This window comes from Salvia splendens, chromosome 2 (genome assembly GCF_004379255.2).
Source record: "Salvia splendens isolate huo1 chromosome 2, SspV2, whole genome shotgun sequence".
NCBI classification, from domain to species: Eukaryota; Viridiplantae; Streptophyta; class Magnoliopsida; order Lamiales; family Lamiaceae; genus Salvia; species Salvia splendens.
In genome coordinates this window covers 26,655,595-26,669,327 of record NC_056033.1, presented here as the reverse complement: position 1 = coordinate 26,669,327, position 13,733 = coordinate 26,655,595, and the positions used below count along the sequence as shown (strand labels likewise).

At 36.2% G+C, this 13,733-nt stretch overlaps 1 protein-coding gene across 1 annotated transcript; it reads left to right on the top strand.

Moving 5' to 3' along the window:
- The first annotated feature begins 11,631 nt into the window (after positions 1-11,631).
- On the top strand, positions 11,632-12,959 carry LOC121777272 (ethylene-responsive transcription factor LEP-like). Its single transcript, XM_042174467.1, has 2 exons — positions 11,632-12,011; positions 12,785-12,959. Exons 1-2 carry the CDS (start codon positions 11,632-11,634, stop codon positions 12,957-12,959), a joined length of 555 nt encoding a protein of 184 aa, XP_042030401.1.
- Positions 12,960-13,733: the final 774 nt, after the last annotated feature.

Here is a 13,733-nt window from a genome sequence, read left to right as displayed (position 1 = left end):
GAGCTTGCGCGGTGGCGCAGCTCCTCTCGGCCATCAGCTTGTCGCCGTCTCGGCTCTCCCGAGCCACGATGCTCCCACTCATGCGGCACACGTCGCGCCAGTCGGCGCGCACGTCTCGACCAGTGGCTTGGAGCTTCGTCTCGGCCTTCCGCCTAGGGTTTGGGCTCTCGGCGCCTCGGTGTCTCGGCCAGTTCTCGGTCGAACCGCCGCACCGTGCCAGCCTCCGTGTCGATCTCGACGCGGGTTCGTCTAGGGCGTGCGGTCTCGGCCGGCGGCGCGCACGAGCCCTCACTCGTCTGCGCGTCGTCTCGTGATCGTAGCTCCCTAGCTCCCACTGTCTCGACATCCCTATTTCAATCGCGCGTGGTGCGATCCGCCTCGGCGCGAACGCCGACGGATCGCACGTCTCGTACGATCGAAAAATTGAAGTTCCTTGATTCGATAGTTCTTGAGTTCATCATGCATAAATATTAAACAAAACACCAAAAACATGCTTCGCAATCAATTAACGCATGCATACATGAATTTCGCAAAATTTAAATCCAAATAATCAGAGCCAAAGAGTGGCTCTGATACCAATTGTAGGGGTTGGCAGCGGAAGCGTGTGTTCTAACGGATCACATAATACGAATCTATTTAGCAAATTATTTAGACAAAATCTATTCGCGTAATTATCACATGTATCATGCTCATAACTTGAATTACATGCATGCTTTAGCACAAAAATCTCTAAAACATGCTTGCTACGGAGTTAGCCAATTTACCTCGTTGATTCTCCAAAGAATCGTCGATTGCTTGCGCCTTCTCCACGATGATCTTCAATACTAGACCACAGATCTTCTGACTGGTGTCCCGAACTGTATTCCGACATCAGGGTGGGCTGATCTTATCGAAACACTAGGACTCGAATAAAGAAGACAGAAGTAGAAAAATCGTTCCTCTTCTCATTAGAGAGAGGGACGAAAATTCTAACTCTAATAATTAATTTTTCTGTCTCTTTTATTCTCCTATTTATAATAGTTCATATTGGGCCCAGTCAGGGATCTATGGAAGGTTTTGGATATGGGCTCCCCCAATTAGCTTTTTACTAATTAAATTGAACCCACAATTTAATACAAGCTTATATTGGAATATTACGAGCAGCCACTACAGACGTAATATTGAACTCCCCATCCAAATCCGAAATTATAAGTATTCCGGGTTTCCATGTTGTTTATTATTCATTTCCCGCGCTTAAGATATAAATGCCCATTAATTAATTAAAGTCTGCTATGGACTTAATTAATTAACATCTTATTAACTCCAAGAGTAGACTTAGCAAGAAACACTTATTTATTATTCATAGAGTAATAAAACTCCAACTGGCCAGTTTCTGAATAATAAAACCTTGTTCAAGCTCCTCTTGAGGACATTATCAAACGAGACTCACCTCGCGCACGATTAAACATAATAGCAATCCTAGCACCGCTAGATAATGATCACCACTACCCAATATACCTGGATCGTTGGGTGACGAAAAACTCGCACCTTTGGTAAGTCAAAGTAGTAGATACTCAATATCGTATGCTCAATGCTAACGTACATTGATTAAGAAATAGATATTTATCAAGACCTCGTCTTTCAGTAGATAGCATAAAGACACGTCTTGTTGTTAGATCCATTCAGTGCTATACCACACCAACATCATCTTATTTCAATAAGGCTTAGAAATAATCGGACTGACATTGCAACCTTTCACGATAGGTAGCCAAAGCCTATCTAGGTGTGAAATTCTTCTTTTTCTTTTGCAAAGCATTGCATAGAACCGACTGTAGTTACCTTAAAGTGGACGACGCCCACAACCAGTCTACTAAGCAAACGACTTAGGCTTTGTTTACTTCTTATGCATTTAAATGTTTATAAAACATCTCATAAACGCACAAGCAAACACAATGTAATAATAAACTGATTCTATTCGTGCGAAATGCTCGAATAATACTGAATCGGGTCAAAAGTGGATTGTAGAGTTTTTACGTATATATGCAACGTTCTATTCGTGCGAACTCTCGCTCGAAACATGCTTTTCAGTATACTAACCCTAACACTAAGTGTGAGAAGTTTGTCTGAAACTTGATACACACGTGGTTTTGAATATGTGTTTTTGTTGCCTTCTACCACTTAGCCCACTTCTTGGTCTAAGTGTGAGAAGTTTCAGTTTCACTTGTTCAAACATTGCCTACCCTATTTTCCACTTCATTTTGTTCACTTGAGGGCAAGCTGAGATGAAGTGGGAGGGGGGAAAGTCAGTGTAGTCAGTTTTTGAACCATGTTTTGGATATGAACTGGTATAATAAAGGCATGATTCCCTTAGTAAGAGTGATTGAAGAAAGGATGCATGTTAATTTGTGAGGTTCCCTTCTTTAATAAACCAAAATATGTTTGGATGAAGTAAGAATGATAGAAGTGTTTTAATCAAAATCTTCTATGAAGCCCTGAAAAATGTGAGTTAAAGGCCTAGAGTATAACACTTTCTACTGATTAGAGGATAAAAGAGGCTGCCATTGATGCTTAGAGGGAATGACACAAACTAGCAAGGACTAAAGGCAATAGGATCAGCTAGTTTAGCTTAATTCTTTTGAACTGTATGAACCTGCCTCATTGTAAAGGCACCCACTAGATACACCTTTTGAGCTTGAATTGCAGTTACCCTTCCTTTTGTGAACCCGTAGCTTTCATGTCATGTGAACAAGGGGATAGGTTGGGGCAACTCACCAGCCGGGGTAAAGATAGGTTGAGAAACAGGGGAGTAAAAAAATATATAGAAAAAAAAGGGCAGGAAACCTTGTAACCTGACCCAGGAAAAAGGAAGATAGAAAGAAAAAGAAAATTAGAAATGGGCATGAAGAATGTATAATCTGACTCACACAAAAAAAAGAGAAGAAAAATAGAAAATGGAAGGGCAGGAAATTATGTAACCTGGCCCTAAGAAATAGTTAGATAAATAAGGTCAAAGTGGTCAAGGGTATTCCCATGGTAAAAGTTTTAGATTGTATAAAGGGAAACCGTCCTAATTTTGTCTCTAAGTTCACATGTCCTTCACACTTCTATATACATTATGAACTTATAACCCATAGGATCTCACCTTTATACACTACAACCCCTACCCCATTACAACCAAAATAAAGACCTTAAGGAGTTAGCTTCTGTCAACAGAACTAGAGCATCAGTAGTATGGAAAAATGAAAGAGAGAAAGGTCCTAACAAATCTGGTGAGAATTGAGTGACCGAGTGAATCCAACAGTTGGAAAGATAGAAGCTATCTTGATAAACGGACAAGCATGATTCGGTAGAAGAGATGATGGAAAGGAATTTGAGACTGTAGACAATTGGATTGACCTTAAGCTTGTGGGGACGATTGCCAAACAATATAAACCAGCTCTAATTTTCTGTTTACTTATCAATGTATTTAGTTTACTTACATGTTTTTCCTTTCTTAGTCCTTACGTAGTTGAGGTTGCTTTATGTTGTCTTCAATAAGAACCATGCGTTGAAACGTGCCTCTTTTCTTTTTCTTTTCTTTCATACTTGAGGACAAGTATGGGTTAAGTGTGAGCAGTTTGATGAGGCTCGTTTCATGCATGTGTTTTATCAGAAAATTACATCAAATTCTGTAAACTAACGTCTAATTTTGAGTCAGGTGTGTGTGTGCCATGTTCACAAACTGAGTTGATCAACTGGGCAGACGAATTGATCAGAAGAAGAAGCCAAGTTGTTGCTCAAACGGGTCAAGTTGGAACAAAATTACATGCAGCGGGAACACCAATTCGAAGACTGATGTGTTGTACAAGAAAAATCCTCAAGAGAAAAGGGCAGAACATACTTTTCAGAGATCAAATGCCATAGGGATCGAGATCTCATGCCTTCCTATTAATGGACATAGAGAAGGAGGAATGAGGGAACTTTTTTTGGGTGTCACTCATTAGCTGAAATTGGGAGTTCCAACCACTTCATCTTCTTGTTTTTATCACACACACACTTGGTGTTGTTCTAGTTTAGTTTAGTTGGCGTTTTGGTATTGGAGTTTAGTTTTAAACTTTCAGTTCTGTTATTCAACTCCGAGAGGGGTGATGAAACAATTTCCTGCTTTTGTAGTTCATTTCTGGATGTTATCGACTTTTGATGTTTGATTTAGTAGATTTGAAGTTATGTTTTCATTTTCAGCTGAAGTGTTCCATTTTCATGCGTGTTGTTTCCGATCTTTCTTGAATTCTGTTTTATGTCACATATCTCAACTCAAGTGTTCCATTTCATGTTGGTTCGGTCAAATCTGAGTTTTCAATTCACATTTTTGTTTAGATCTGGTAGCTACTGTTTATTTCTGCATGTTTAAGGGGTAGTTCTTGTTTACGTAGTTGTAGTTTAGATCTTAGGAGTGGATTCAAGTCTCTGAGTAGTTTTGATGTTTCGTCCTCCGTAGCTTCTCAGATCTGTTTTCCGTCTTCTCTGTTTTCCATGTTGAATTTGTGAAGAACATGAAGTTGTTAGAAAAATTTTACTTTATCGTACACTTTGCAGCCCGATTATTCTGTTTGCTTATTTACGGAAATTTCAGTCAAGTTGATCAAGTACACTGTCTAGTTTTCATGAGTTGATCAGTTTAGTTAGTTTCCATCCTCCAAGTCCAGTAGTTTAACTTAACCTACCCCTAGAAAGCATGGCAGCAGTCATTCCCATTTCGTGTCTCGCAAGCAAATGTCAAACACATCATCTCTATGGGATCGATCCTTACTTCCCTATACTAGTTAATAGTATTGTGGGTTAAGGTTTTGAAAGCGCACTTTTGCACTCTTCTTTTTATCTCACTTGAGTCAGAGTAGATTGAGTTGATCAGGACAAATCCTTACTGGATCACTAACCTGTCCTCACAGGTAGAAGGACACACAATTGGCTGGCCAGATTAGTTTGACAATCCAACTTGAGCAAGCCACAACGACAATAGAGTAAAGATATAGACAACAAGCGCGAAAGACACTTTTCATGGATTACCCGCCAAACTCGGGGTTCGGACAGAGGAATGAGCTGCCGCCACTGCCGCAAGATTGAGCTCAGCAGTGGGATACGGAGGCGAGTATTTCAGAGTAGTAGCTGTTCCGGCGGCAGAGGATGTTGGTTAATTAGTGATGGCTTTTTGTCAATGGTGTTTTTGTTCGTATTAATTAGACTCAGTGTTTCGTCTTTTTTACTCCTTCCGTTCCATAATAGATGGCATGAGATTTTAGGAGATATTGTTTTGTGTATTAGGTGGAAAGAGAAAATATTATATTTATATTAATGTGAGAGAGAGTTTTTTCCAAAAAAATTATGTGACATCTTTTGTGTGACAAACTAAAAAGAAAAGTGTAATATGTATTATGAGACGTATGGAGTATATGAAGGGAGTATTAATTAGTTATATGTCCGTTGGATTTATTAGAACGAATGTTTGTGTCTTGTTCTATAGTAATTTGTTATAAAGTTTTTGTCTTTCCTATTTCTTAATCTACCTTATATTGTCATCGGTTTAAATAATACGCATTCCTCTATAACGCATCGAATGGTTTTTGGCAGGATGTATATGGCTATGTGAAAGGCGAATTCCTTGTACTAATAATCATAAATCATACTCTCTCCGTCCTCTAATAATTATCTATTTTGGCTTCAGTGCATATTTTAAGAAATGTAAATAAAAATGGGTTAGAAAAAGTTAGTGAAATATGAGACCTACTTACCATTTATGGTAAAAAGTGAAAGTGGATAACTAATGGGAACGGATAAAAATGACAAAAGTGAGTAATTAATGGGGGACGAAGGGAGTAGTATTAAATTAAAGATGTTTACATAGGGATGTGATCAAATGCAAACCATATATCTAATACAAACTCAAAACTTAATCCTAGCCATTAATTATAACAGATTTGTGGTTAATATTGCGTAGAATTTACATCTCAACAAGAGCATGTATTTTGTCAACAGATGGTATTTTTATAAGTTAAGTTACTGAACGGTTCTTGTGTTCCTAATTTCTCTCTCACCTTTCAAAACTGAAAATATTCACATCTTCGAAAGGATCTTAACACCACTGTAATTGACGTCAAAACTTTATTCTGAGGACTTATATTGATTTCTTTGTCGGTGTAATCTAGAATTAATTTTATGACTGTACCATCACCGGCGTAATATTATCCGGCTGAATCTCATATTTCATAAAATCAATTCTGGTGTATTCTGTGTCACAACGATTTTTTATTATTTGGAGGATTCTAACGCTGATAAATGTAATTTCATAGTAATGAGAATTATAAGTTAATCTTAATGCAGTAGAAGATTTTTTATTTTTCATTTCCAGATTCGTGTTTTCTATATGTCGAAGATGGACACATTCTTGATTCATAATTTCCAGACGTTGAAGATTGACACATTCGTGATTCGTGATTCATGATTTTTTGATTTCCATATTTTAAAGATTTTTCATTTCCAGATTTGTGATTTTCAGATTTTTAGGATGTAGATGTCCGTAAGTTGAGTCGATTGCGAATACAATTTGTTATTCAGATTGTGTTTGTTTTTCCGTTGAACCTGTGTTGAAATTATTTGAATTTTTGTTGATATGTCATATCACATGGCTGATCATATATTGACATTTGTAAGCTACGGTTGATTCTACGTTGCAATTCGATTGCCATTTTTGTTGATTCTATATTGATATATATAGTTGTTGTGCGAGTCCATTTTTTTAATTCTCTGTTGAGATTTGACTGCTTTGTATATCAGTCTCAATCATACCAGAAGCGATTCAACATGATTAAAACAATGGACACAAATTCAACAAAAAATCTACAAAAAACCAACACAGATTTTAGAATCAACATAGAATTAATACGATTTCAACAAAATATTCAACATCAGCTGAACAAAAGAATCAACGCAATTTCAACGCAAAAAATCACCAAAAACATAACAAAAGAATCAACGAAATTTCAGCGCAAAAAATCAACAAAGATTTTTCAGAATTCAACAAAAAAGCAACACGGTCGATTCAACACAAATTCAACAAAAAATCTACAAAAAATCAACACATATTTTAGAATCAATACGATTTCAACAAAATATTCAACATCAGTAGAAAAAAGAATCAACGCAATTTCAACGCAAAAAATCACCAACAGCAGAACAAAAGAATCAACGCAATTTCAGCACAAAAAATCAACACAGATTTTAGAATTCAACAAAAAAGCAACACGATCGATTCAACAAAAAATCTTCCTAAAATTAACACAGATTTTAGAATCAACATAGAATCAACACGATTTCAACACAAAGTACAACATCAACAAATAATCAACGCAATTTCACCGCAAAATTCAAGCAATTTTTTCAACGAAAAGGAGAGAGAACGACGAAAAGGCGAAAAGTTGGAATGAGGGGGAGTAATTGAAACGGTTTAATTAACGTGAATAGTGGAAGGAGAGAGAACGACGAAATCGGGATTACACAATTATTCTATAATTAAATGATTCACCGTATTATGAAAGTGTCTAATATACCCTCTGTTGATAGATTCATAGAAGTTATTGAAATTTTAATCTGAAAACATAATAAGCGTTCATCTATAAAAATTAGTGGCTAGGATTAAAGTTTTGAGTTTGTATTAGATATATAGTTTTCATTATATCACTACCCTGTTTACATAAGTGTTTAACTAATAATAAAGGTAGAAGTTTTCATGACTATGAGAGAGAAAAACACATATATTGAACAAGGAAGTAAGAGCATCCACAACGGTGGCAACACGTCGTCAGTCCGTCCTTGCCGCTGGTAAGGACACGCTTGTCCGCCGCTGCATTCTTGCCGCTGGCACGGACGTGCTCTTAGCTAAGAGCACGTCCGTGCCAGCGAGCAGGGCGACGTGGCGCGTTTTCTATTGGCCGTTGGTATTTTCTTTTTTTCCTTTTTTTTAAAAAATCGAAAATAATGCCAAAATTTAAAAATTATTTATTTTCGGATTCCCAAAAATATACAGATTTTATTACCATTTTTTGAATTTTTTTTGAAATTTTTTTTAAAAAATTAATCCCAAAATCATCTATAAATACACACATTCATCATCCATTTGGGAGAAATTCAGCCACGAGTGGTGGGTTTTTAAATTTTATGAATTTAATTATGTAATTTTTAATTTTTAGGATTTAAATTATATAATTTTTAATTTTTAAGACTTTAATTATGTAATTTTTAATTTCTAGGATTTTAATTATGTAATTTTTATTTTTTTATAATTTGTATATTATTTCGGTTATTTTTAATGAATTTTAATTTTGTGAAATTGTTTTTATTTAAATTGAATAATGGAATGGTAGGGCCTTTGTGCTCTTCCTTGCGGAAAGACACGGTTGTTGGTGTTGTGCTCTTGCCTAAGAGCAGGCAGAAAAAGTGGGGCCGGATCCACAATCGTGCTCGTTGGCAAGAGCACGGTTGTGGATGCTGTAAGTATTTTACATTGGATCTAACACCATTTAAACGTAAACTATATCAATGCATTTAGATTTCAAATTTCTTAAAAATATTTGTTACTTTTGTCTCAAAATATTTTGTTTATTTTTAGTACCTCAAATCTTGAATACTACTAGCTAGTAGGAATCTATTATTGCGTTTTATTTCTTAAATTTAAATCTAGTTGTAATTCAACCCTTTTATAGTTGCTGAAAAAAAATACTTTTTAAGTAGACAATTTAATAATTTCACAATGTTTATTTGACATGATTCTGTTTGTGAAATTAATCTAATTTATTAATTTTTTAGAATTCTAATCAAACTAGGAAAGTCACCTAATCATAAAATAACAACTTTCCAGGATTTTGATTTCAGTGTTTTTTTATGTAATATTGTTTTTTCTAGTTTTAGAATTCTTACATATTTAAGTATTTTTAAAGAGTATAATTTTTATTACTTTTATCGTACAGTTATTATTATTAGTAAACTCTACAACTAAGATTAATTACTAATTCGAGCAACAGGCTGCAATGTTGAATTAAAAGAAAAAACAATCACTAATTTGGGTTGCATGTGAACTGATAAGGCTCGTTTCATGCATAGTATTATGGTGGATAATATACTGAATTTGGGAAATAACACAAAGAAAAGAGGAGTTTTGGCATGCAGGATTGGAAATTGGAAATAACACAAAGAAAAGTGGAGTTTTGGCATGCAGGATTGGAAATTGGCTAAGTGTTGATGCGGCTTGATCAAGTGGGAACGGGAGCGAAAAATTGCCCAGAAGTGGAGCAAACCGATCAAGCTAGCGAGAGTGGAGCGACTGAACCTGGCAGCCGTGCGAATTGATCAAGAGGAGCTGATATCAATGAGCTGCGAAGGATGAGTCAGAAGAGAGAGAGAGAGAAGAGTGTCTTTTTATGCAAGGGTATTAATGTCAAATCATGAGGATTTACCCTAGGGATTGGTGCTGAAGCCGTCCTATAAATAGAAGGAAGGACTCCAAATCAGAGAGGACGAAGTCACCGAGAATCACATTCACTTTTCATCACTTAGCCCACACCCACACCACTCCAGTCATGGGAAAGGGAAGCTAGAAGAAGGAAGCAGGAATACTCTCTATCTCCTCACTTGGAGGGAGAGAGCTTAGTTAGAGGAATTACGCACTCTATATCAATCGTTCTTTTCGGGTACATTCTCTGTTTCCGATCTGAAATGACGTTCAAGGTCGTGTTTAATTTGGTATTTTTGGGGAAGAAGACGAGTAGAGTTAGTTAGGAAACAATTTGCGTCATCTTTTGCTTTTTTACAGCTTTCTTGCTCGTACGCGGCCGTCCCGTGAAATTTCTACTTAACATCTGCTCAGTTGATCAATTCAGAATGTCTTTGTTTTGCGCATGTTTAGTCTAGTTGATCCATTAGAGTTTTGTGTCTTGAGCAGTTCAGTTAGTAGAGTGAAACTTAACCTAACAGTTGCGTGGCAACAGCTATTCCAAAATGTCCACAACACATGTTCAAACACCTTCACCTCTCCCTGACTTCCTTTACTAATTCATAGTATTGCGAGTTAAGGTCTTGAAGGTCCCCGTTTCAATTTGCGCACCCAACGACAAGTTTAGTAGCTTGCTTACGTTTCTTGATTAATCTGCGTGAACCTTAATTATTTTACTTGCGCGTTAGATTGAGTTGCGAGTTAAGAAAAAAGTAAGACTTTCATAAACGAAGTAGTGAATTCAAAATAACAAAAAATGAATTTGGGTAATTGATTAGTCCTAATATAAAGGGAATAGTGAAACACCCGTAGCTGCATACTTAAATTAATGGAATTGATAATCACATATTTTTTAACTCATCTATATTAGTACTACTTTTATAGCTATATAGTTGATATTTTATTTTTTTTCTTTCTAAAATATTACAGTTCTTAATCCATTTCACTATATCACGCAACAACTTAAAATTTAACACTATATGATATATTAATACAATTGAGTTAATGATTTTAATTTGAATTCTTTACTTTTCGATATTTTAAAATTTTAATACTATATGATATATTAATACAATTGAGTTTATTATTTTAATTTGAATTCTTTACTTTTCGATATCTTTTATTTTCAATTCTTAATGTTTGAAAGTTACAATTGAATTCCAGTGCATAGGGTGTTTTGTTTTCAGCATCCTTAATTTGTTTAAATTTATAATTTTTCTTTATAATCTAATTTCAACATCTTATATCCAAATTTAAAACGCAAAACTCATTCATTTTAGACTAAATCACAAAACCCTACATAAATTAGACTGTAAATCCGATGCATATAGTGGGGTTTTTTCAACACATTCATATTCTCAATTTTCCTTTTTTCTTTATTTTGTTTAGTAAGATTGTTTTTATAATAGAATATATTTTTCTTTACAAATTTAAAATACTACTACTATCAAACTTAGTGTATTAAAATACCGCAGGAAAACAAATGAAAGCTGCAACTTTTATTCTCTTTATTTTATTATTTTATGTTTTCTGTAAACAAAATAAAAATATAAACAGAAACATATAATATGATAGATAGAATTAGTAAATATTGAAGTATTTTAACTTATGAATTAATTTTGACAAGATTATAATTATTTTATGAAAAAAATCCCAAATTAAAATAACCTTATTAAGCAGTAAAATAAAGAAAAAAGGAAAAGAAAACTTACCTATGCGTTTCATTCTCATTGAATTCTGTGTTTTTCAGCATTGCAGGGAATCTCCCACCCTATATTTTTTAGAATCGTCCAATTAGAATAATGAATATGAAAATCTTGAATTAATATCTACAAAAGTGTATAAGCATGTATAAAGATTTTTATATTATGTGAAAAAATCGTAATTATGGAAAAATATTAGTCCAAATACAATTATGGAAAAAAAATATAAGAGAATAATTATATAGAGACATTATGTCCTAAAATAAATACAAAATATTCCATCCGAAAATTAATTAATTTTAATTATTTTCTTGACATTATTACCAAATTCTATTTAACCTATAATCTCTCTATTTAAACTCCGTTCAATTGCAAAACACCTACAAACACTCGACTCTTGTTTTCTAAATATCTACATTGTTTAGCAAAATGTTTGGCAGCAGTCGATCGGGGGGCCAAGGCGATGAGTTCCAGTACCGGGGCGTCCAGAGAAGGTCGGACAACCGGTACAGAGCGGTGATAAAAGGCGTGGAGGAGAAGGGAAAGAAGAATCACCTCGGGACCTTCGACACGGCCGAGGAAGCCGCCATGGCCTACGACTACGCGGCTCGCTCCCTGCACGGCTCCAAGGCCTACACGAACTTCGTCTATCCTGACGGCAGGCAGCGCGGTTCCCTCACCAACATCCCCGCCCCCGAAGAGCCCGAGTATGAGCTCTCGCCGCAACACCCCCCGCCCCCGCCGCCGGATACAACTACCATCAGGGCTACTACGGGCAGGGCCAGGGGCAGGCTTCGGGGTTCGGGCAGGTGGAGTACCCGCAGTGGGTGCCGGGGGATGAGCTGCCGCCGCTGCCGCAGGAGCTCGGGAGCACCTCGGCGGTGGGGTACGGAGGCGGTTATATGGCGCCTCCGCCTCCGGGGCCGGGTAGTAGCTACTCCGGGTATGGTTATGGATATGGGAATGGGAATGGATGGTAGGGAGTGTTGGTGGTTTAGGGTTTACTATTAGTCATGCATGGCTTTTTGTTGCTTATTTTCTTGGATTTATTAGTATCAATTTTTGCGTTTTTACTTAATTAGTTTGCTTATTTTGCTGGAAGTTATTAGAATTGATGTTATCGTTTTTCTCTAGTAATTTGCTTATAGTAAACTTTTTTGTCCTTCCTTTTACTTAATCTACATTATTTAAATATATTGAACGGGGGATATACTAATATGTTAACTAATTTTGAAGTGCTAATGTACCTCCAATCACGTGTTGCCACGTGACACGAAAAATGTAATATTGTAAACACTAAAATGCAATATACATTTGTAGAAGCTGTAGATGGATTTCGTCAAATTGCATTTTAATTATAGGCAGATTGCATTTTTTATTATTGAGTTTTGCATTTTAGATATAGACTGTTTAATTTGCATTTTATATATAGACGGATTGCATTTATATATAGTGTATTTTGCATTGAAGACAATTTATGTTAAAATGCAAAACTCAGCCATATAAAATGCAATTTGCTTATAACTAAAATGCAATATACCGAATTACTTATATAGCTTCACAAATGTATATTGCATTTTAGTGTTTTCAATATTGTATTTTTCGTGATACGTGGCACCTCGGCGGTGGGATACGGAGGCGGGTATATGGCGCCTCCACCTCCGGGGCCGGGAAGTAGCTACTCCGGCGGCGGAGGGTATGGGTATGGGTATGGGTATGGTTATGGTTATGGTTATGGGAATGGGAATGGATGGTAGGGATTGTTTGGTGGTTTAGGGTTTACTATTAGTCATGCATGGCATTTTGCCGCTTATTTTCTTGGATTTATTAGTACTCTATCAATTTTTTGCGTTTTTATTTAATTAGTTTCACTTCCGTTACTTCAGCTCCACCATCGCCTTTTAGATCTATTATATTAAAGACCGCCAACAAGAACAACATATGAGAGTGGAATGCAAATGCTATGAAGATAGCCCATTAAGGGAACTAAAGCAGAAGTGAAAAATAATCAGAATTGTATTGATGTTGTCAAATCACTGTCCACAAACAATATCAATTCATCCCTATTTATATGAAATTAAAGAAGGATCTAGAATCATTGTTTAAAACCATCGGAAGGCTAAGAGGGAGAATCCAAAAGACTGTAACTGAAAGAAATTGATGAAATAAATTCTTGGTGCGTGCTCCTCCGTCTGATTTCATACACTGCACGTCTGGCTCAGATGAGGTGGATTTCGACGTGGACCAGGTGTCCCACACGTCTGCATAGTTGCAGCTTTAATGAATGTATTACCTTCACTCACAAGAGCTTGAGTTGGACGATGATCGCCGACACTTCCCCTCAATTTGATCGAGGATAGGGGCATACATTGAGTTTGTTCCTTAACCTCGAGAAGAATTGGTATCCGAGTGGTTTAGTAAAAATGTCAGCAACTTGATCACACGACGGCACATGTCTTAGCTCAAGTTCGTTGGCAGCAACCTTGTCGCGAACAAAATGGACATCTAACTCTATGTGTTTCGTCCTTGCA

Coding starts and splice junctions, on each gene's coding strand:
- LOC121777272 (XM_042174467.1), top strand. CDS start 11,632: ATGTTTGGCAGCAGTCGATCGGGGGGCCAAGGCGATGAGTTCCAGTAC. Junction 12,012..12,784: donor AGGCTTCGGGGTTCGGGCAG/GTGGAGTACCCG, acceptor ATTGCATTTTAG/TGTTTTCAATATTGTATTTT.